General features: G+C 32.5%; 3 protein-coding genes across 15 annotated transcripts in view; 2 read left to right on the forward strand and 1 right to left on the reverse strand.

The window, feature by feature from the left end:
• On the forward strand, window positions 1–23,381 carry LOC127063278 (rho GTPase-activating protein gacF-like). Of its 10 annotated transcripts, XM_050992830.1 has the most exons (10): window positions 11–33; window positions 107–1,201; window positions 2,783–3,547; window positions 8,237–8,505; window positions 9,964–11,046; window positions 12,146–12,497; window positions 13,498–13,903; window positions 14,356–14,633; window positions 14,997–15,181; window positions 17,157–23,381. In XM_050992830.1, the coding sequence occupies exons 3-10, from the start codon at window positions 3,443–3,445 to the stop codon at window positions 17,218–17,220; spliced, it is 2,742 nt and encodes a 913-aa protein (XP_050848787.1). In that variant the 5' UTR covers window positions 11–33; window positions 107–1,201; window positions 2,783–3,442; the 3' UTR covers window positions 17,221–23,381. The 10 variants fall into 10 exon arrangements, with proteins under 10 accessions (XP_050848785.1, XP_050848784.1, XP_050848786.1 ...); XM_050992828.1 differs by having other exon boundaries at window positions 1–1,201; window positions 2,771–3,547; XM_050992827.1 differs by having other exon boundaries at window positions 1–1,201.
• Window positions 17,249–24,703, forward strand: part of LOC127063285 (speckle-type POZ protein B-like) — a 23,939-nt gene continuing 16,484 nt past the window's right edge. For 2 of the 4 annotated variants that reach the window (XM_050992849.1, XM_050992845.1), the window contains exon 1: window positions 17,249–17,385. Coding sequence is in view for 2 of the 4 variants with exons in the window: in XM_050992845.1 (XP_050848802.1) it covers window positions 17,281–17,385 (105 nt within the window). In the remaining 2 variants the exon portion in view is untranslated. Of the gene's footprint in view, window positions 17,386–24,225; window positions 24,360–24,703 lie in introns of those variants that run through there. The other 2 variants (XM_050992846.1, XM_050992847.1) reach the window with 2 other exon arrangements.
• LOC127063291 (uncharacterized) overlaps window positions 24,208–24,703 on the reverse strand; it is a 1,678-nt gene continuing 1,182 nt past the window's right edge. The window contains exon 2 of the mRNA XM_050992858.1: window positions 24,208–24,516. Coding sequence (XP_050848815.1) covers window positions 24,208–24,516 — 309 coding nt within the window. The remainder of the gene's footprint in view (window positions 24,517–24,703) is intronic.

Consider the following 24,703-nt stretch of genomic DNA (forward strand, 5'->3'; position numbering starts at 1 on the left):
CCAGCTAGCCAGAGAACGTCGGGAGCGGCGAACGTATGTATGACGTAACGTTGGTAGCACTGCGTAATCGCTTGTGTGTATCTTAGCCCCGTCGTCTGCATTAAAGGGGCAAGTGACAGCTCTGGGAGCTATATCGTTGACACTCGTGGGTGCGTAAAACAACGGCGTCGGCCTCGGGGAAGGAGAGAGGAGTCGCGTCGGATGAGAAGAGTTGCGAGTACAGTAAAAGACATAAGGATTATTCATCGTTCGAAGGGGGGAGGGCAACGTTGGTTGATAGAAAAAGGGTGCAATTGAGAAAAGGAAGGGACCTAACGAGAGAGAGAGAGGGAGAGAGAGAGAGAGAGAGAGAGAGGGAGGGAGGGGAGGGAGGAAAAAGGAAATAACGCCGATAGAGTGTAGAATCGTTCGTAGTGTTACGCTCGTAAAAAGAAGAACGTGTTGTTAATGCGGAGAAAAGGACGCGGACGAAAAGGAAGGAGGAGAGATACGGAACGATGATCGGTGGCGATTCGTAAACGATGTAAGAACTTAAACGAGTCTCTCGGAGCTAAGCGAGAGTTCTATCTTTGATAGATAGATAGAGAAAGAGAGAGAGAGAGAGAGAGAGAGAGAGAGAGAGAGAGAGAGAGAGGAAGAGGGAGAGAGAAAAGATTCCGCGTAAACGGAAACGCATCGAATACGTTTCGTATTCCGAGCGGTGTTTCGGTTCGACGACGACGACGATCTAGATTAGGACGACGACGACGACGACGACGACGACGACAACGACGACGACAAAAATACTTTTATATCTATGAAGGTAGATATATACGTATATACGTACGTACGTATGTATTTACGTATGTACAACGATCGACGAGGAGGTGGACGATGATGCTGTCGGAGAAATGCTCTACGGCTGTTGCGTATCGATCGGTATCGTCCCGTCGAAACGACGACGATCGCGTCCATCGTCCCTTCTTCTTCGTTCGAACTACGACGAGAACATCATGTTCTTTCAAACGACGATGCTTCACAAACTAAAAAAACTGGAATTGACCGAGTGAATGAAGAAAGAACGAGAGAGAAAGAGAGAGAGGGAGGGAGAGAGAGAGAGAAAGAAAGAGAGGGATCAGAACCCGTATGGCATTACTATATAAACATAACATTTGTGTGTCTCGTTCTTCTATCGTCTCTTGTCGCTTTCTAACGTAGGAAGGTAATCACGATTATATCACGATAGATTAATACCACCTTTTTTGTTCGTTCTTTTTAATTAAACGATCTGGACGAGAAAGATGAGAGTGTGAAATTATATAAAAAATTTTATATATATATATATATATATATATATATATATATATAAAACACGGTGAGGAAAATACCGGATATACATACATACATACATACATACATACATACATACACAGGCTAACCTTTTTTTCCTGTATCTTTTTATTTTTTATCTTTACATCTCGATCTTATTTTTTTCCTATATAAAAGCGTACCTCACTCAAATCCTCGATCAAATCCACAGAGAAAACTGCAGTTCTTCTCTATCTTCCTATCTATCTATCTATTTATCTATCTACCTATCTATCTATCTATCTATCTATCTATCTATCTATCTAACTACCTACATACCTACCTATCTACCTACCTACCTACCTACCTACCTACCTACCTATCTATCTATCTATCCCTCCATTCTTATTCCTCACCCTACCCGCCAAAGGTTTTCATCGTCTGTCACGATGATATTCGAGAACACCAGTTACAATCGTACTTAATATTTTTTCTCTTCTCTTACAAAACTAGCAGATATAAGGAAACCTAGTTATTTGCTTTTCCAACGTATATATCGTTCTCTTTACGCACGCATTTCTTTATTTTCTATCAGTTTTTCTCTTTTTTTCTTTCTCTTCTATTTTTTCTTTTCAATTTTTCAACGAACATATTAATATCGCTAGATTTCTCGACGATTCGAAGCGGTAGAGAGGAAGAAAAAAAAGGATTTCGAGGAAAATGAACGACGACGATATTTATTATATGTCTCGTATGTCTCATTGAATGACGGCTTTTTAACGCGCCTGTGACAGAAGATACAATCGGAAGGGAAAAAATTGACGCGTAGTAATAACGTTCAGTACGCGCGCATTGATACGCTTCTTTATGTATTAATGCGCGTTTCGCGCGTGTTAAGCAGCGAATAGAACGAGAAAGAGATAAATAGATAGATAGACAGAAAGACAACAGACGGACGTACGTTTGTACACGACAAAATAAATGTGTATAGACATACATAGGTGTGTGTAAAAGGTTTTCGTTAGTACGAAGGAAAAAGAACGATAAAACGAAAGAGAAGAGAGAAATTGTGTTTCGAAAAGGTACGTTTGGTAAATGCATACACATACACGCACATATGTACATACATAGAACTCGGAAAAAGCTTGGAACGATCGGTGACGCGTTTATATCGATGAAAAGCCGAAGGGCGTAAAAGGAACGAAGATATGCGCGTTGTTAAATTCTCTACCCTTATGAGAACACACCTGTTTATATACCCCGTTATTTACGCTTTGCGTTGACCTATCCAATCATCCCCGAATTGGTCTTTGAAAGAAAGATCACCCATTTTTTTTCTTTTTCTCTCTTTTCCTTTTTCTTTGTTTTCGTTTTATTTATTTATTTATTTATTTTTTTTAATTTTCGATACTCCCATTTATTTTTCTTCTCTCGTATCATCTCGCACAAAGGAAAGACGATAATTAAATATGAATAATAATAGTTTCCTTTATAGAAATCTATCGAATTTAATTAATTGTGAATGACGAAGTGAATACCCAAAGTAAAACGTTGTTACCACTGTTGTCATTTTTGTTGTAATAGTGATAATAATAGTCAGTTCGACAAAGATATCGAAGAATGAATCAAATGAGAGAGAAACGTTTATGATAAATAAATTGGAAAAAGGAGTGAAAGCGAGTTGGTGATCGATAGGGTCTTAATTGAAACCGTAAATTGTTGAAATAGATCTCGATGCGCGTTGGACGAATTTAAAAAAAATAAATAAATAAATAAAAATATATAAACATACATATATAGAGAAAGAAAATTAAAAAAAAAGAAAGAAAGAACAGAAGGAAAAAAGAAACAATCTAAAGTGTTAAGGAGAAAGTGGAACGGGACGACAAAAGTGGGGAGACAAAAGAGGATTCGGCATGTTCTTTGCCGGTGTTAAAAGTTGGCTCGAAACATTGGGCGGGGTGGCGGAGGAGGAGAAGGAGGAAGAGGAAAAAAAGGAAAAGGAGGATAGAGCGCAGGAAGAGGTGAATGTGAAGGTGGTTAAAAAGGTGGTGCTAGTGTTGACCGAGGAGCTGGAGGTGGTGTTGAAGGAGAAGGAGGAGGAAGAAGAAGAGGAGGAGGAGAAGGAGGAGAAGGAGGAGGAGGAGGAGGAGGTATGGAAGCTGAAACCGGTCGAGCGTCGTCTCATCACCAGGGGCTGCAGCTCACCCTGCCATCCCCGGGAATCTCCGGATTGGACGTCGTGAGAGCTCTGCACCAGGTATTTTTTGTTTTTTTTTCTTTTTTTTTCCTTTTTACTTTTCTTTTTTTTCCTCTTTCTTTTTATTTTTTTTTCCTCCGTCCTTTTAATGGATAACATTTTCTTTTCTTTTTTTTTTTTCTATGTAACTATTATCTTTCGTTGTAATCGCATATGCATTTTTAAACATGAGCTCTCTGCCAGGTATTTATTTTTTTTCTTTCTTTCCTTTCTTTTCTCCCGTTTTCTTTCTATTCTTCTTACAATATTTCTTCTTCTTTCTCTCTCTCTCTCTCTCTCTTTTTTTTTGGTGTATATAACTATTATCTTTCGTTATAGTAGTATATGTATTTTTAACATGAAGCCAATTTCGAAATTCAGTAAACGTGATTACGATGGGGTTATGGTACTTTCCTCTCTCTCACTCTCTTTCTTTTTCTATGTGTATATATATATATATATATATTTCTCTCTCGCTTTCGTGTTAAGGATAATTATAACTTATCGTTTCCCGGCAATTAAGCAATCGTGCTCCTATTCGTCGATGGAACTAAAGTAATTCGCTTTTTCCGGCCAATAGCGTGCCAATACCATTCTCAGTACTTGCGGACTCCTTGTCTTGCAAGATTGACTTTGATTGTCCCGTTATGTAGTTAAGATATCATTTTTACATGGATGATTCTTATTCGATTGGATTTTCCCACGAATCCATTTATACGGAGAAAATATGAGTGTCTATAAAAGAAAAGTATCGTTAGAAACTAGAGCTTCTATACGAAATTAGTAATCTCATATTTCGATTTTTTATATTTAATTAATTCAAACGATTATTATCAAAAGTGGGTGTTAAAGGTTTTTGTTAAAAATTAGGAGATTTTAAAAACGTTTTTTAATAGATTTTTCTTCTTCTTATTATTATTGTTATTGTTATGATTATTGTTATTTATTATTATTATTGTTATTATTATTATTATTATTATTATTATTATTATTATTATTATTATTATTATTAATATTATTATTAATATTATTATTATTATTAATATTATTATTATTATTATTATTGTGTTATCATCGTCATCATTATTTATACTTTTGTTGTTGTTGTTGTTGTTGTTGTTGTTATTATTATTATTATTATTATTATTATTATTATTATTATTATTATTATTATTATTATTATTATTATTATTATTATTATTATGGATATGTTTTCTCGGTTGCCAAAGTGTCCGATTCTTTAAGGTATTTGTGGGAACGAATCCAACATAAAGAAGTCTTGTGAAACATTATAAATAAACTGTGCAATGGGAAGTGCGACTATTATTATTAAAGTGAAAATTAAGTAAATGAATATATATACACTTATAAAAAAATTAAAAGAATTAAAAAAGATATTATTATTATTATTAAAAGTAATCTTTCCCCTTAGGATTATATCGCATAGGTATTACACATTTCTCCATACAAATCTCTTACTCTTTTATCAGAGATTCCCAAATCTTTTTTTGATCGTGGAACGATCTATATTTTTTGAACAATAGATCACCCTCTCTCTTAAAAATTTAATGAGGTATTAAATGAAGCAGGTATTGTTTTTTCACTTCAAGTTTTATTGAATGAAATAATACTTAATAAAAAGAAAAGTTCTTAACACGAATGATAAAAAAATTTGATCGTCTCAATAATTCGATTGTCGAACTATTACCCTGAATGTTTTTAATGAAATTCTAAAGTTCTCCATGAAAGTTTGGGAACACTTTGTGAATCGCTGTTTCATATTCTTACATTCTAATACATTCTAATATCTTTATCCTATTTTATCCTATCTTATCCTATACCTTATGCGGAACTTATTTCGATAAAGACTATTAAATAAAATGAGTGGTAAGAGTCGCGTATTTTCACTTTCGTGATTTACTTAATTAACATCGACCGTCGAACTGTCACCCGGAACTCCTGAATTTTTTATTAAAACCCTAAGGTTCTATCCTGCAAAACTTGGGAACGTTTTGGGAATCACGGCTCGATATCTTTACATTTGAACATCTTATTCTATCTGATTCCTATCTTATCTTATATCTTACGCTTGACACACGGAATTTATTTTAATGAAAATTATTAAATGAAACGAGTGGTAAGAGTCGCAGATTTCCGCTTTCGAGAGCTATTTAATTAACAATATCTCTCTCTCTCCCCCTCTCTCTCTCTCTCTCTGTCTTTTTCTTTTCTTTTTTTCTTTTTTATTCGATACGTAAGAAACGTAAGAGAAATGCTGCGAGTAAATTAGAGGATAGTTAATGGAGGAATCACGATTTAACGGCGAGTTAATGTTCGTCTCTGAGAAGATTCATATTTCTCTTAATCCCAAAGGATCGTGGGGTCTGCTATTTCGAAAGTTAAGGTTTCGCGTATTTCAGTACTATGCATTTAATGGTCGTGGATAATGACGGTGTATATATAAGTTTGAGATTCGAGTTTCCTTGAGCAAACAGTTCTACTGGTATGAAAGTAAATACTGACGACGACTGATCGGCCAACCGAACATTAGGGACACGCGCGCAAATTAAATCGAGAAAAGATAATCAACGAACACCAGTGCGAAATGTTCGCATTAAATAATACCAGGGCCATACCCCTCGTTCCGCTCGTTTATTACGTACCATTAATTAATTCTCGGCAAATAATCCCGTGGCATGTATATACGTACGAACACGATTCTTATCGTTACGTATAAACTTTCGTATTTTCTATTTACAGTCTTTTTTTTTTGTGTAACGAACGAGTATGTATTTTTGTTTATATATATATATATATATATATATATATATATATATATATAGATAGATAAATTTAAAAAACAAATTGGAATAAAAATTATATCTTCTCATTTTTTCTGATTTTTTTTCTATTTTTTTCTTTTCTTGTTTTGTATCCGTCTCTTTTTTTCTCTTTGTGGCAAATAATCAGTTAACAAATTCATTTTATTTCTTTTTTGCATTCTCTTGTCCACGTTTTAATTCGTTATAACGTCGAAATTATTTCATTTCTCTGGGATCGAGTTTTTTCAAGAAATTAGAAACTCTCAGTGGTTCTCAATTTTATACGTTTTTTTATTTATACGCGCGCACTTGTTTAGATATATTATTTAAAGAATTATGTAATGGTGAGGTAATATTAAGAAGATTCAATTTTGTAAGTGTCAATCGAAATTACATTTAATTATGTCTGTTGAAATTTGGAAAAAGAGAGAAAGAGAGAAAAGTGAAAGGAAAGTATGGAATTTGAATTCATAGAAATTGAAATGTCTGTTGAAGTTAGAGAGTTGACCTTGTTCGAGATATTCAACGAAATATTCGGAACGGGTCATACGGAATACGAATCGTATATTTTGCTTGTTAATTAAAAACAAACAACGGTAATTTACGAAAAGTTCCACGTAATCGATAAAAGCAAAATGTTTTTCTCGCGTTTCGTGCTTAGTCCTTATTCTAAAGAAAGAACATTGTCAATATCGTTGAACGAGTTGCGGAATAAGTTTATCTACGCTTTATAACGGAAGTACCCTTGAAATCTCTTGATATTCGATTGCTCCCAATTGCTTTTAAAGCAAGTTGCACGAGACGAGAGAAAGAAAATCTGTTCATAGATTGAAAAGATCATCGAGATCGTTTTCAAAGAGAAAAATAGACTTACGATAAAATCGAGCGGAAAATATTTTAGACGAAATCTAATCAAGTTGAGGATATGTGTGTGTATGTGTGTATGTGTGTATATATATATATATACATGTATATAGATAATAATAGATAATTTCATGTAAATAAGAACGTTTATAATCATATTAATAATATGTATTGGAACGTATCAATAAGTAATAATAGTATTTTTAATATCTTATAACTAAATATAGATGTAATAAAATAATATTGGAGATTGGGTTAGCCAATAAATCATGTTAAGATACGCAATATTTTATATCTGAATAAATAATGTAATAGTGTAGGATTGAATTAGCCAATAAGTAATATTGAAATTTGCAATACTTTATATCTGAATAAATAATGTAATAGTAGAGGATTGGATTGGCCAATAAATATCGAAGTTTTCACTATTTTTTCTCTAAATAAATAATATAATCATATAGGATCGAATTGGTCAATAAATAATGTCGACATTTTCAATAAAATATACTAGATGGATATAAAATACTTAAAATATCAATATTATCGACAACGTACTTCAGATTTATGATTTTATTTCTATTCAAAATCCATTCATGTGTATATATTATAAAGAAAACAATTATTGTTGGAAAATTTAGCAAGTATTATATTATACTCTGAATACAATACCATCGCATATAGTATTATTTATTCACATATTCAATGCATTATTGCAAAATTGCGACGTTATTCATTGGTCAATCTAATACTATATTCTTAATACAATACTATTATATATCAACTATAATATTATTCATTTACGTATAAAATAGAGTCAATGATTTCTCATTTTCAATTTTATTACCAACACGAATAAATAGAAATAAATAGAAATATTACTCTTTATTAATTAAAAAAATATATATATATGTATATATATATATATATATATATATATATATACACATATATATATACACATATACATATATATTCACATTATTTAATTTCAATGAAACTAAAGAACAATTCTAATAAATCTTAGACGGTTATATCACTGCGATCCGCGTTGGATTCATCGCGCGAAGAACTTCGTCGATTGAAGGAAAGCGTCGGTGAATTTTCCGAGGAAAAATACGTCGAGGTGGTTGAAAGATTGGCCCTGGAGAACCACGTCCTAAGGCGTAGGATCCTTAGTCGAAGTACAGACTTTTCCAACGATGCTGCTACGAGTCCGCAACCACCGCCGCCGCCATCGCCGCAGCCGCAGCAGTCTCGTTTCGTTCCACTTCAAGTAGAAGGAGACCCTACCGAGTGAGTTTCATAAGACTCTGTGCTAATTGACTAATTACTCGATCTCCTTCTCTCATTCCTCGCTGTGTGATACGAATTTCTACGAGAAATTTTCTTCATCTTCTTTTCTCCTTTCCTCTCTTGTTCTCTCCTCTCTTCTCTCCTCTTCTCTTCTCTTGTCTTTTTTTTTCTCTTGTCTTTTCTTCCCTTCTTTTCTCGCTTCTTTTAATTTTTTTTTTATTTTCTACGAAAACGTTTTTTAACGATCGACTTTTCCATAAACTACGCCATAATATCGATCACCGAAACTTACGTACTACGTTCAGTTAAAGATTCTTAAGCTTGTAGTTTTACAAACTTAATTAAAGAAAAAAAAAAAAAAAATAAATAAATAAATGAAAAAAAAAACAAAGAAAAAGAAGAAAGAAAATTAGCCTAATATAGTCTCGAAAAAGTGTAATTGATTTTTAGTTTCATCTAGAAACTTTTGGCCCATCCTATATATAGATTTAATTTAAATATATACATATTATTTGTTGAATTTGACCTTTCACTTAACTTCTCTTTTTATGAAAATTTATAAATATAAATTAGATTTAACGAACTTCCGTCAGTTACAAATTTTATGTTTAAAATTATGGATTTTTTTTTCTTTTCTTTTTTTTTTTTTTGCTTTTTTTCTAACAATTTATATATTGACTTATCGGTGTAATAAACCAAAATAAAAATAGATACACACAATCGATATTCATAAATGTGGTATTTTATTAAAAAATTTCTGGTTCACTTAAGCAGTTATTTTTTCACCGAATATTATATTTTTCTCGACCGAAAAAAAAGAAAAAAAAAAAAGAAAAACGAACAGAAAAAGTACAATTAATTTTTACGAGAAACTACAAATTATTCTATTTTTATGCGAGCTTTACTGATTATTTTATCTTTATACCGTTTTTTTTTCTATCGTTTATTTTGTTTCATTTTTTTCTTTCTTCTTCTTTTTCTTCTTCTTCTTCTTATCGATAACACGTTTAACGATATACTCGCAAGCTCGTTAACGTGCAACCGACTGGAAGCTGGAAGCGTAGCCTTATTTACGAGTTTTCGTTGGAAGCTATACCGAAGGAGCCATCGACGAAGCCATATAGTAAAAACATCGTTGAGTCGGTTCACGCTCACGAAATAGGCAATTTCATTATTGCTACCCTTTTAAAAGTTAACTTTCGGAACGAACGTTTTCTCATAGGCGTAGAAATGTAAAAAAAAAATTTCCGTTTGTTTCTTTCCTTTTTTTTCTTTTTTATTTCTTTTTTTCCTTTCTTCTTTGTTTATTTTCTTTGGGCATACGTTATCCTAGAAAATGTCAGAGAAGAGTCATAAATTTAAGATATTAGGAAAAAGAGGAGGGAGAATATTTATAAATAGTTCTTGTCCTGTCTGACTCACAACAGCGTAATGCGTACGTTGTACGCGTTCTTACAGGCCATCATCATCATCAGCGGACACGGCTAGCGCCACGATGGACGCGTCAGGGAATAAAGTTGTCGTCGAGGAGACGGCAGAGACGATCAGAACGAGTGGGAGCCGACGAAGTACCGGTGGTTCGAGTCCGGAAACTGAAGCTCGTGGTACGTCGGTGATACGCCGTGTTCGAGGTGAATTTCCGCCTTTTTCCGCGGCAACAACAGTTCAACAAGAAGAAAACCAACAAGACCAACAACAACAACAACAGCAGCAGCAGCATTCCTCGAGAGATGGTGCACGGTCTAGATGTATTCTGGGTCAGGAAGAGTCCGTTACCAGTGCTATAGTATCAGTGCTGTCTAAAGAAAGTAAAGAGGACATTCGCGAGGACATCCAGGATGATGTCCAGGACGATAACGAGGGTTCAGTCGTTGTAGATCGTCTTGACATACCAGAGAAAGATAGTGAAGATTTGAGTCTTAGGTCTGTTTCCGACGGTGATAATTCTGTATTCAGTGACAATCCTGAACCTCAGTCACCGCCTCAGCAAAGACCTATGCAACAGCAAGTTCAACAACAGCAACATCAACATCAACAACAACAACAACAACAGCACCAGCATAGGCAACAGAGTCAGTCGGGTGAACAAGGGAAATTAAACGATCAATCTGAAAATGATTCGGAGGAGCTCGATGACATAGAGCTGATATTCACGACCGATGATACCTGTAGGGATCTAGGTCTTCAAGAGGATCTCGTTTCCATCACGGAAACCGATGCTTGGCAACAAGCGAGTCCCGCTGGGCAACCGGTCCTCCTAAAATATACCAAATCCGCTGAGGGAGAATCTCTTGTTTGCAACGGCGATAAGACCAGTTCCGTTGAAGAAGCAGTCTCATCTCAAAGCTCCAGTATCGATCGCGAAGAGAGCGTCGATCGATTCGACGAGAGCTCCAGTACTAGGCTAAACAAGATGTGGTCTCAATGTTCTGTCCTCGTCGAAACTGATATCAGCAAGTGTGGTGTACTAGAGGAACCTGAACATTCCGCTAGGCATGCAACTAGGAGGAACACTTTGGCTGCACCTCCGACGGCTTACAGGTAATTACATATTTTTTTTATCATATTGGATTGTTCGGAAAGTTCGATTGTGTCGCTGATATATAACTATTAAAAAACTTAATATATGTACGGTTCTATGCATTTATTGAAACTGGCTATAAATATAACGACCAAGTCATAAATACATATTTTATCTTCTTCTTTACCTTGATTTACTCATCCGTTTCGAATTCTTCAGAAAAAACGAATATTAAAGTTTACAATAGTAAGTGATAATTACTTGTCTCTTAAAAACGTGCCACATTTTATATTTACATCGTTCTTTCGAACTACATCCATTACTCTTCCTACCGTTCTACCTTACTACTTGAGAAAATAGGCCTTCGTTTTAGTGTTTGCATACATTATGTATACATATACGTATGTATATGTATATACAGGCGAACGTAATTAGTCACTTGCCGATCGTAAAGTGTTCTCGCTCGTTTTGAAGAGGTTTTGTTTTTACGTACCAGCGGATGCTAACGCCAACGGTAGTATTCAACATAGGTAGCTAGATAAGTATATTTAAAACGTACTCTCTGTTTGCAGCATAAGTAGCATAAGTTTCGAACGATAACAATCATTGCCGTAATAACATATAAAAATCTATCAAATCTATTAGTATTCGAACATTATGTAAGGGTCAACGTACCAATGCCTTTCACAATGTGGAGAGTATATAATATTTATTTATGATGTATAAGAGTTCTACCATCATTGGTAAACACATATACTTTTACATATACGAGCGTTGATACAAGAGCAAAAATAACTTTGCGACATAACCCATATACAGTACATACATTATAGATCGAGCAGTATTACATCGTGTTATTAGATTTTCCTTACACAATGATCTCGTTTATAGATACCAACCTTGCTTCTGTCTTTATATAAAGAGATAATCGCCATTATTATTATTATTATTATTGTTGTTGTTGTTTTTATTATTATTATTATTATTATTATTATTATTATTATTATTATTATTATGATTATCATTATTATCGTTATGTTTTATTTCCTTAATTATGAAAAATATGTAGTTGAAAATTGTCAGAAATCATTGACATGATTACACGTTGGATAATTGCAGGCCAATAATACATCGAGAAGCTTTGGCTGGTAACCGAAGAAAAAGTTCAGCACCTCTTCGTCCTGTAATGGATCGGAGTAGTGGTGCCAAACGTGAGTCAGGAGCACAAACCGACATTTCGGCCCTCCCGGCACAATGGCGTTCGGAAAGCTATCTCGCACACAAAGTGGCTCACACGTTTACAACGCTTCCAAGTAAATTCGCTTTACCGGCTGGTGTACCCGGAAGGCTCAGGTTGTCTGACAAGACACGCGAGGCAAGACGAGTGTTACTCTCGGACATCAGTTTCACCAGCATGGTTCCAGAATTGTCAAGAAGTGCTGATCATCTCTGTCACGATCCGCATGCACAGGTAAAGGAAAAAGAAAAAAGAAAAAAACGAACAAAAAAAAAAGAAAGAAAATAAAAGAGAAAAGAAAGAAAAAATCCCCCAAGAAGAAAAATTCCTTTGCGAAAGAGGAGAAATCGTTTTTACGAGCAGCCTCCGGTTTTTAGCTTTTTGGAGATCATTTTCGAGGAACTCGTTCAAAGTTATTGCGCAAGGAGATAACCCTGACACGCGTTTGCTTGGTGTCGTAAGCCTGGTAATAGAGTAGATGTGGCGGTGTACGCGAAACAGACGGCAGTCAGCGTAATAACAGCTTGATTAATTCAACGTGTGCTAGTAATATGTACGCACAATGATGCTCGTTGTGTGCATCAAGAAGGCCACGAACGAATGGAGCTCTAACGCGGTTTGCTTTACATCCATGAACACGTACTCCACGATATATATATATATCTCTTTCTCTTTCTTTCTATCTATCTATCCATCCATCTATCTATCTATCTATCTATCTATCTATCTATCTTACTTTGACCTATGTAAGCCATAGATGATGACTAATTGCACCGTATGCACCTAACTTCGACTTACGATCGCTTCCTCTCTACCCGCGGATGTATTTACGTTCATGTCCACGCTTATCCACGTCCATGAGAACGTGAGAAAAATTAACTGGAGTCGTATTTTGCGGCTGCCTTCGTATGTCTTGATGCCGCATGTGAGAATAATATACGCTTAGGATTATACGAACGTAACGAGTTGGATCGTTTAACGATAGACGTCATCGAGACGTTCAAATGATTTATTTTCTTTAACTTTAATCCATTCATAGAAGAACCTGCAATATAAATCAATGATTAGTAAATTGATCGTTTTTTTTGCCTATAATCTTCTTGATAATCACGCATCGTACGATATCAGGATATCGATAGAATATTTACTTGCTTGATGATCCTTAAAAAATATCAGATGTATGTGTCACCAAGACTTGTCTGATTTTCTTTGAAACAATGTTTACGTGTTTTAGACTTGCTTGGGATCTCGTGGTTGTGGACATCGCACACCGGAAGTAAATCGTCGCGAATCCTTAGGATCACCAGCAGGCTATTGGCCTCGTTGTAATCCAGGAACGGCTTTACCAAGTCCTTGCGATTGTCGTTTGTCGGCTGATCTTTATTCCTCGAGATATCGAGGTTCCTTGAGCTCGATACCATCACCAGGATTAGAAGTCGTGACTGGTCCACCAAGGAGACACTCTTGGAGAGCAACAGCAGCTTCTTTCGACACATGGAGAGTTCCTGCTGCCACTTCTACACCTAGACCGACCTGGTCCTCCATGCCATCTTCTCCCACTCATGTTCACCCACCTGCAACGTCCTCGAGATCCTCGAAGAATGTACCAAAGAGAACACGCTCGAAAGTCACTTTTCAAGGTAAACGAAAGAACAGGACAAAAGACAAAAATCGATATTGCTTTGCTTTATTTAACTTCTATCGCTTTTAATCGGAACTAACTCTACCTATAAATTAATTTTTTTTTTATTTTCCTTTTTTGTTTCGTCTTCGATAGATGTATTTACGAAACATTTATAAACATTTTTACTAACTAAAAAGAAATTATCTCTTATAAAATATAATATTTTTATAATCTTTTTATATCTACACACACACAAACGCACGCACGCATTCACACAATTTTTTTGGAGTGATAAAAGGATTAATGAATGTATTACAGGTAAGCTTTGTTTGAGGTACACGTTAATCACGTGATTTATTTAAAACTGCATTACTGCATCAACTCCGCTTTATTGATCCTATGAAAAATAAATAAAGAAGAAAAGAAAAGAGGATTACGTTGGAACAAGTTCGTGTTTCTACGTTTCAGAGTGTCCAATGACGCGTGGAAGTTTACCTAACTTGCGCTCAGACATAGTAGGTGCGGGTGACAATAGCGGAGATTCAACGGAATCGCTGATAGACGAGGCGGAGGATTATTTGCGTCGCAGTATCGATTCGATGCTGACTATTTCGAGTACCAGTGCTAGTACGGATTATTGGAGCAGACAAACAGCAGCCAGACGAAGGAGAACTCGAAGGCATTCCGAACCTGATCTTGCACGCGAGTGGATTCCCCCTCAGGATGCGAGACCGTATCTGCCAAAGGTGAATGACCAACTTTAATAAATAAAAAGAAACAAAAAAAAAAATATAAAACTAGCTTAAAAGAAAGTACTAAACAATTATATTCGGTATCTGTAAAATTATTAATTTTATTAATCCGATATACGACGTAGAGAACCTTAAAATTTCTAGATGATTTTAAGGATTAATTAATCCTTTTCTTTGGAGACTTTTCAGGCCAATTGTTTTCTTTCTTCTTTTTTTTTCAGATTACAAACCTAAAAAAATTTTGCCCTACCTAGGAATATTTAATTTATCCACTTGTCCTTTTTTTTTTTGTATAATAATTACACATATGACATATGTGTATAATGTTATAATATGAATATATTGTTTCTTCGATAGATACCAAGAGATCTGAAGTTAGATCATCTTGTCAAAGTAATCTCACCGGAAGGAAGAGTCCTTCAAGGTCGTGTACGATACGTTGGTCCTGTTCCTGGTCGAGAAGATTCTCACGTGGGTGTTGAATTACCGAACGTTAATGGTTCCTCCGATGGTACTTTTCATGGTAGAAGATTTTTCGATTGGTAAGTCTTATGCAATTCTTATGTATGTATATGTCTACACGCTTGCATATTTTATTTTCTTCTTAACATGATAATTATCAATGTTTTAGAAAAAACATTTTTTGTTTCATTGTTTTATAAATTAATTTTTATTTTCTCTTTTTTCTTCAATAAATGTAACAATTATAGAATAATACGTAGAAATCAGTATCAGATTTGAAATTATACGGAGTAGGATAGGATCTTTGATTTATTTATTTTCGATATATTAGAGTTGTATAGAATATTGAAAGAAATAAAAAATATAAATGAAAAAGAAAACCATAGAAATAAGTCAATTTTAGGTTCAATTTTACTTTTCTAGAAAGGAAAAGCAAAAGTCGATATTCGATCAGAGTAAACGTAGTCCTTAAGAAAAAAGTCTTACCAATTGGTCCAGCTATTTAATGTCGTAATTGCATAATGTTTTTGAGGTAATGGGTCGTAGTACGAGCTGCGTGACAAAAGCAATTCTGTTCGTGATAAATCCTCGCGATACCTCCTTCAACGGGCCTCGCCTTGTACATATATACTCTCTCTTTCTCTCTCTCTCTCTATCTCTCGCTCTCTCTCTCTCTCTCTCTCTCTTCTTGCCTTGCCTTTCTTCGTCTTGTCGTTACTTTACTCGCTAAGTTGAACGTGCATATGCATACGCAAATGCAATGGCGTATCTATGTTTTAATTTAAAAGTAATACTGATATCGTGAATTTCTTTTTTAACGGAGTATTAAATATACGAGATTTTAGATAATATTGTAAGAACTTATACTATTTTTATTTTGATTGATTTATTTATTTATCTTTTATCTCTTTCTTTTCATATCTGTGATGTTAACAAATATGTAATTTTCTTTCTCTTTTCTTTTCTTCTTTCTTTTCCTTTTTTTAATTTTATTAGATCGAAGTGTTCAAATATATTTATTGATATTTAATAACTAGTAATTTTTTTAGCTAGCTGATAATTAGTTAATTGATTCTTCTTTGTATTGTATGTTTGATCTTTTTATTTATGATAATTAATGATCAGCTAAGTATATTAATAATTCAGTCAAGTTAAGATAGCTGATAATTTTTTTAATCAATTATTATTTGATTTTGATTAATTCGGAGTATTTGATATATTCAAAATAGAGATAAATTACCTTCTATGTGCAGATATATAGAGAGATATGGCAAGAACTATCGTCGATTAGGAGGATAAAATGTCTTGTAAAATTGCAGGAAGTTTGTCGCGTGAATTCTTGTCGTGAGAAATGTCTCGTGCAGGCACACAGCAGCTTATACGAAAATCACTCGAAACGCGACGACGATGTTCGCGTGACCATCATCGACGTCCCTGAAAGTGCGCCTCCTCAGATTTTGATCTCGAGTTAGAATATATATACATACGTATACGATCGATCGAACCATTCTCTCTCTCTCTTTCTCTCTCTCTCTCTCTTTCTCTCTTTGTCTTTCTAAGTTAAAAAAGATACAATAGAAATTTGTTCAGGACAATTCATTCCATACATAAATATAACATTTTATATTTAATTATTTATCTATTTCAAAATTCTTTATGTAAATATCTATAAAGATTATTACGATGTTGATTGAATTTTTAATTATTACAGAGAGTTAATCAAAAGTTTCTAAATGATTTTAAAAATGAATTACTCCTTTTCAAAACTTCAGAGGCCATTCTTTTTTTCTTTCTTTCTTTCTTTTTCATTTTCTTCTTTTTCTTTTCTTTTTTTTTTTTTTTTTTTTTTGTAAATTATAATACAAAAAGCTCAACTTGTAAAATTACAAGTTTAACGGTAAGCATAGAAAAGTCTCGAGAAAAAAGTAATTGAGTTTTAAAAATCGCTTAGAAAGTTCTGACTCGTCTAAAAACTTTTACCCGTCAACCCACTCAGTTTCTTTTAATTTTAATGTTTCTGATCGATTCTATGTAATCCCATTTTTATATTTACAGCGAACCTGACCGTGCGATCTTCGTGCCGTTCAAAAAGGTGGTCTTGGCTTGGTGCACTGCCTGACCCGATGTACCCACTTCCAAAGTAACACCGAGAATTTTGCTCTCACAATACACAATGTAAATGTGGATACGGCGGTATGTATGTACAGCACACATAAGTTTCGCTATGACTTTTATAGAATGTTGCTGTGGGTATCGTCTCTATTCATTTCTTCCAACGATTTTCGTAAGTAAAAATATATATAATTTTTTTTTCTTTTTTCAAAAAAGAAATAAAATCAAAGAACGTTTAGTGGACAAAAAAAAAATCGTTGATCGGTATCACTTAACGTTCGTTCGAAAATTTATCTTAAGGATTTAATTAAAAGTATCATTGAACGATAAATCATTGATTTAAAAAAAAAAAACAAAAAAAAACATCGTTTTGTTGATAATAAGCAGAAATATTGGATTTAGAGATGTTGCCAGAAAATATGAAAACTTCTATATATGATATAAATGATTTACATATTTGCAAAAGAAAACCACAATTAGACGTGCGTACACAAAGCCTACATAATGTATCTATATTTATATATATATACACACACATACGCGCACGTGCATATATTTTTAAAAAAGGACTCTCTCTCTATATTATATATATATATATACACATAGTACATATAGAAAATAGTTATCAATAATTGTGTAAAAAGGGAAAGATATCATATTGAAGAGGCTACATGTGTATTATTATTTAACGGAAGCTCGGATCGATTGTAAGTGTTTTTTTTTAGATATAAGTAACTCTCTTGTACAAATAAGTTATATACCTTATATATATGTATATATATGTGTGTGTATACATACATACATATATATATGTATATATATATATATTTAACATATACATTTATTGTCTACTCGCAAAAGAATAAGTAACTATAGTTACTGATTACGTCAGATTACGACACAAAAAATCGCATGCGATGAATTTTTTTGCAGAGACCGATAATTACGGCAAATTATGTGTATGTTTGTATGTATGTATGTATGTATGTACGTACGTGAATCTTCCAGATAATATATGTCAGTCGATCTTTTTCCATGCTTCAATGCCATGAAAAAAGAAGTAAAATGAGATAAATAAATAAAAAAATTCTCGATTTCAAATGACCGACATAAAGATTGCATTATGATTATTCGAAAAACAGTGATATTTTAGATAATATTTTAGATAGCATTAAAAAAAAAAAAAAAATAAGGAAAAAAAGAAACATTTTTCGGTTTATCGTTCGGATTTTAGAAAGGTGTAAAAAATAAAAAAAAAAGAATAATATTAATAATAAAATATCGTAATATTCTATTTAGACACCGAAGATATGATAGATAAAAAAATATATACATATACATATATATATATATTATAATATAATAATAATCTGCCGTTTAAATTTCGATCTCCAGGAAGTTTTTTTCTCAAAATGGAATTGCGTGTTCGTGCTGTGAAAGAAATAGAATTTCATATTCCGGTGCAGTAACAAGGAACAAATATTGTCGATCAAAATAAAATAGATATAGATATATGTAGCTCGTACTCGAGCCATTCTCTCTTTTTATGCATAATATAATTGATAATTATTAATAATATATCACGTACCTGTATCATTGACAATTATTACATTTTAATGTGCTATTTATACGCGAATTGTGGATGCAACACACAGTTATAGAGATATTCGATAATACAGGGTGGACAACTAAAAAGTTTCTAGGTGAGCCAAAAGATCTTAGATGATTTTAAAAATCAATTACTTCTTTTCCAAACCTTTTAGGATAACTCCTTCTTTTTTTTTTTAAGTTTTAGATATTTCAGTAAAATTACAAGCTTAGTTTGTAAAACTATAAGCCTAACTACGAATCTAAAATGTTTTGGAAAAAATTAATTGATATTAAAAATTATCGAAACAATTTTCGCTTACCTAGAAACTTTTGGGCAAACCTTGTATATACACATGTGTGTGTGTGTATATATATATATATATATATATATATATATATATATATACATATGCATATAATTTTGTAAAGTTAGATAACGTTTCATTGTAAATTTTATTTTATTTTCTTTTATTTATTGTTTTTATTTTTTTTAATCTTTTTTTTATGACATCATGGCCATCGAAGGTCCACGGATAACAAAAACTAATATGCATTATAATTTAAAAATAATGATCTTTGCGAGATAGACTGTACCTGTATATTATATTGTCCATTAAGAAGAAACGCACGAAGTGTGACGTAAGCTTTTTTTATTACATTCAGGCGAGTTTAGAAGATTGCTAGGTGTGTCGAGAGAAAGAAACTGCAATTTCTACGTCAATGAAATTAGAAAGAAGAAAGTTTCACCATTTCTATTTCTTTCAGTCGTTATAATTCGTATATATATATGTGTGTGTGTGTATTATATATATACACATATCCATATACACACACATGTATATATGCATCCATCTATATATACAAGGTGGGCTAAAAGTTTCTAAGTGGACCAAAAGTTCCAAGGTGATTTTAAAAATCAATTACTCTTTCCGAGGTTTTTTAGACTAATCTTTCAATTTAGGGCTTCTTACAAGCTTAAACTTGTAGTTTTACAATATACAAAAAAAATTAACCTACAAAGTCTTGAAAAATAGTAATTGATTTTTAAAGTCACCTAGGAACTTTCAGCCTAGAAACTTTTGTGGCCCATTATATATATATATATTAGTAGCGTTATGTATTAACACGAACCGTGAGTTAAAAGAACACGTACATTCATACATACACACACACATACACACATACATGCATACACATACAGAGAGAGGACATTTTTCTCGTGTTATAACTTTATTTGATCAATCCAACTAGAAATATCTGCAATCTTGCACGTTCGCAATGCCAACCGAAACAATTTTCGGCAAATTATAAGACACAAGTGATATATTTCGCGTGACTCCAGGTAAATTTAGTTATGCTTTATTACATGAGATACGATCTTCCGGTTACACGTATATAACTATGTATAACACGCGCACACGCACATACATACACACACAGGCACATATATAGAAGCTATTCGCTTGCGAACTAAACTCGAATCTGTGATAAAGGGTTTCGCCTGAAAATTTTCAATAGTTTTCACGAAAGGAATTAAAATTACACACGGACGCCGTCTGTTTATAAATTAAACATTTAAATATTTCATTTTTAATATGCACATACATACACACAGACATATGTGTAATACATTTTTATTATTAGATTATTTAACAAGAGAACTTTATGACGTCGCATAGTGTTTTTTAAATAACAGAATAGAGAATATCGATATTATTCATTTTACACAAAAATAAATTACGATGGTATTCGAAAATTCTCGCTCACTGACGATTATGAATTTTTTATTGATTTAATTAATTATAACTGAACACGCAGACACACCCAGCAATATTTGACGATAATACTTTAAATAAATATAAACACAAATGCGTCTTCTCTTCTCGAGTTACATATACATTTTAACATTGCCATTATAAAAAAAGAAAAAGCTAGTTAAGTAGTGTATTTTACGGTTATTATCACTTGCTATAATCAATTTTGGACGAAGATTTATTATTAATAAGTCTTTCTCTATCTAGTTTCAGTACAACATATTATTTGTGATCGTTGCGTTTTAAGATTTATTATATCGTTATTATAATTAACTTTTTTGTTTTTATTATTATTATTATTATTATTATTATTATTATTTTTATTACTATTATTACTATTATTATTATTCTCTCACAAAGATTTTTACAATTTTTATTTGTGTTAGATAGAAATATATATATATGTATTATATATATATATATTATATATATGTATTATATATATATATATATATATATATATATATATAATATCTGTACATAATGCCAATTTCACACAGACATTGAGTCATTTATATGTACAATGCATACATATGTATGTATTTGAAACGCCGAAGTGCAAATATTTTCCAAAGCACGTTTAAACGGACACATCTAACGTAGCGCTGTTCAACTTCTACACAGACCAAAGGCTAATCAAATAATTATAATAATAATAATAATAATAATAATAATATTAATAATAATAATAATAATAATAATAATAATAATAATAATGATACTAACAACAATAATAATAATAATGATAATGATAATGTTAATGATAATGATAATGATAATAATAACAATCATAATAATACCTGAGCTCAATTTATAATTTACAATTTATTTTTTGCGACAGTATTTTTTTTTATTTTTGTTTTATTTTAATCGTTAAAAAAAGAAAAAAGAAAAAAAAAGAAGAAATTATAATTTACGCGGCTATGTCAAAAAGAAATAAATTACATTAACGAGAACACTCGAGGATGGATTTCATGTGCTATGAATAAACCACAAAAAAATGGTGCCGCGAGCCGGATGTGGCTTTAGTGTAGAACCACAGTTGAACAGCGCTGGTCTAAGGAATTAGTTTTGATAAGTCGTAAAAAACATAACGCTACACACTGTGACTATCTTTCTCTTGGACAATTTTTCTTTTTTTTTTTAATAGCATTTAGTAAAGCGTATAATATATGTATATGTAAATCAATTTAAGATGGAGGCACACGATGGACCAACGCTTTAATTACTGTTTCAAATCATCTTTAAAAGATTTTTTTTTAACAAAATTTGCATTTACTTATAGCGATTCTATTATTACCATTTAAATCGAAACACACACATACACACATACTAACAAACACAGACAGACATACTGAAAATACCGTATAAATTTTCTTAAGGCATAATAAATAAAAAAAAAAAAACACACATACATACAGTCATATTAGAAACATCGTATAAATGTTCTTAAGAGTAATAAGTAAAAAAACACACATACATATACACAAAGAGAGATATGCAGTATCACTGGAAAACTCCTCTATGTATTTTCTTAAGGAGTTTTATGTAAAAAAAAAGAAAAAAAAAGAAAGGAAGAAAGAAAAAAGTAGATGAAAAAAAAAGAAATCACAAACACACATACATACAGACACAGCACGTTGTAATAAAAAAAAACATATTATATTTTTTACTTGCTGCAAAAGAAGAGTCGTCGTGGGAAGACCTTACCTACGTTAAAAAGTCAAATTTTTTCTTAACATACGTTCGTTCTCTATACGATATTTTATCTCTTATATACATATATATGTGTGTATACTACATATATGTGTATATATATATATATATATATATATATATATATATATATATATAAGTACGTACATATATATACATATACATAAAAACGAAAATGGGAATAACACATACTGAATGTAATTAAGTGGCAAAAGCATTGTAGGGAGTAACGTTGATCGATGTTAATCGCTGTAATTACTGTTACGTTTAAATGTTTCGATGTGACATAGATAGATAACTCTCGAAAAGAAAAAAATAATTATAGGAAAGAAAGAGAGAGAGAGAGAGAAAGGAGGAATAACGATGTGCACTTATACGATCGATTATTATTCTCGATCTTATTATCCTCGTCGAATTATTGTTTCTTCGTTGAAATATTAAAATAAAATAGAAAAAAAAGAAAAGTCAAGAAAAATCGTGTATTCGCTGTCATAAATATATAGCATAAGACAGCTGACGGTGTAATAAAAAAAAAAAGCAATTGATTCGAAGATTTCATTTTTGTGAATTGATAGATAATTATTACATCTCTTTGTGTGTGTTCATGATGATTTAGACGTTTGTTATTCGAAGATAACAAAATACGACGTTGGAAAGAGAGAGAGAGAGAGAGAGAGAGAGACAGTCAGTTTGGATCGATAGATCTCCTCTAATCCTCTGTTTCGAGAGATTATTAATATAAGATGGCTACGATATGGTACTTAATGCTTCGTGATTCGTCAAATTGGATGATGCTAAGAGAGGATGAAAAGTGACTCTCGATGAGATTGTTATCACTGTACCTAACTAGATGTTAACGTAACGAAGAGATATTGTCGTCACTCTACTATTTATTGTATCGTAACGATGGGTTAATGATCATAATGATAATGATGATAATGATGATAATGATGATAAGAACGATAAGTATGATGATGATGATGATGACGATGATGATGTATCAGAAAAATAAAACTATTATTACTCAATAGAAAATGAATATTTAAAAGAGTTCCTTGGAAATGTCGATTTCTTTTTTCTTTTTCTTTTCTTTTCTTTTTTGTAACTAGCTTTATGAAAAATCTCACGGATGGATAAATTCACGTAAATTTACGAATAAACTATTTCGTCTCGTAAATGGATAAAAAGTTACGTTAGTCCTCTTGAATCCTGAATTCGAAAGGCGCTTAAATCGCAGATTCGTTGGAGAAACTTTGAATAAAGGTTCGCTAGAATCCTAGGGAACACCGTCGAAAAGTTTTATACAGAGCTCGAATAGTTTCGCGATAGGGTTTAACGTAACGCTCGCCAAAGTTTTCCAGACGGTTTGGGAAACGGAATTTGAATGCCTCAGTTATATATCTTCCTCGTGAGAAAGTTTGTGCTGAATAATTAACTAATCCGTTCACGTTATCGCGTGTAAGGATGGAATATAATTGTTTTCCTTATAACATCTCTATTATTAGCTATATATATTAGAAGTAAAAGTAATAGGAAGAAAAAAAGAAAAAAGAGAACAGATCGTTAGATCCATTATTTATTAACATAACGTTGGGTAATATCAAATTATGTATAATCTCATGATACATACGTACATATATATTTATCATAGATTTTATTTTTCAAATTAGAATGCACCAAGTGAAATGAAAATTATAAAAAAGAATTCAAATAAATTAGACATAATCCGATGTTAGAAAGTCGGTCGAACGTCGATTATGGTTGTCACGATTATAGAAAAATTAAGGTAGTCTCAACACTGTGAAGATATATGGCTCGTAAAATAATTCTTGGAATTCGATGGGATCCATTCATATTCGTGATATATATGGATATCAACGATGAGCTGGATAATCGGCGTACCAGCCAAATGCACCGTTAGATCCGGTATGTCCGCCATAATCCACATAATCCAGAATTTGACCGATGGATCTCTCCGCTCGTGAATTCTCCAACTCCTCGTGATGAAGATTTGGCACGGCTATAGGTACGTAAGCTGGATCTGCTTGACGAGCAATTCTTGGAGCCGATAGTGATATCGGATTCAATTCTAACACGTCTATACCGTCAACAGGGATGGCAATGTAACGCCTACCAGCTAATACATCACATGCACCGTACAGCATCAATAATAATAGGACACCCTGTGTGTAACAGAAATAATTGAGTTATTAATTTACGAGATAGACTTTCTTTTGCATTAGGTGATTCTAAAAATCAATTCGATAAAAATCAAAAGACGATTTCTAAGTAGGATGAAAGAAGACTTCAAAAATCGATTATTATATCGATTATATCCTTTCCAAGAGCTTTTTTTTATAGGCCAAAATT

This window comes from Vespula vulgaris, chromosome 4 (assembly GCF_905475345.1).
Source record: "Vespula vulgaris chromosome 4, iyVesVulg1.1, whole genome shotgun sequence".
NCBI lineage: Eukaryota > Metazoa > Arthropoda > Insecta > Hymenoptera > Vespidae > Vespula > Vespula vulgaris.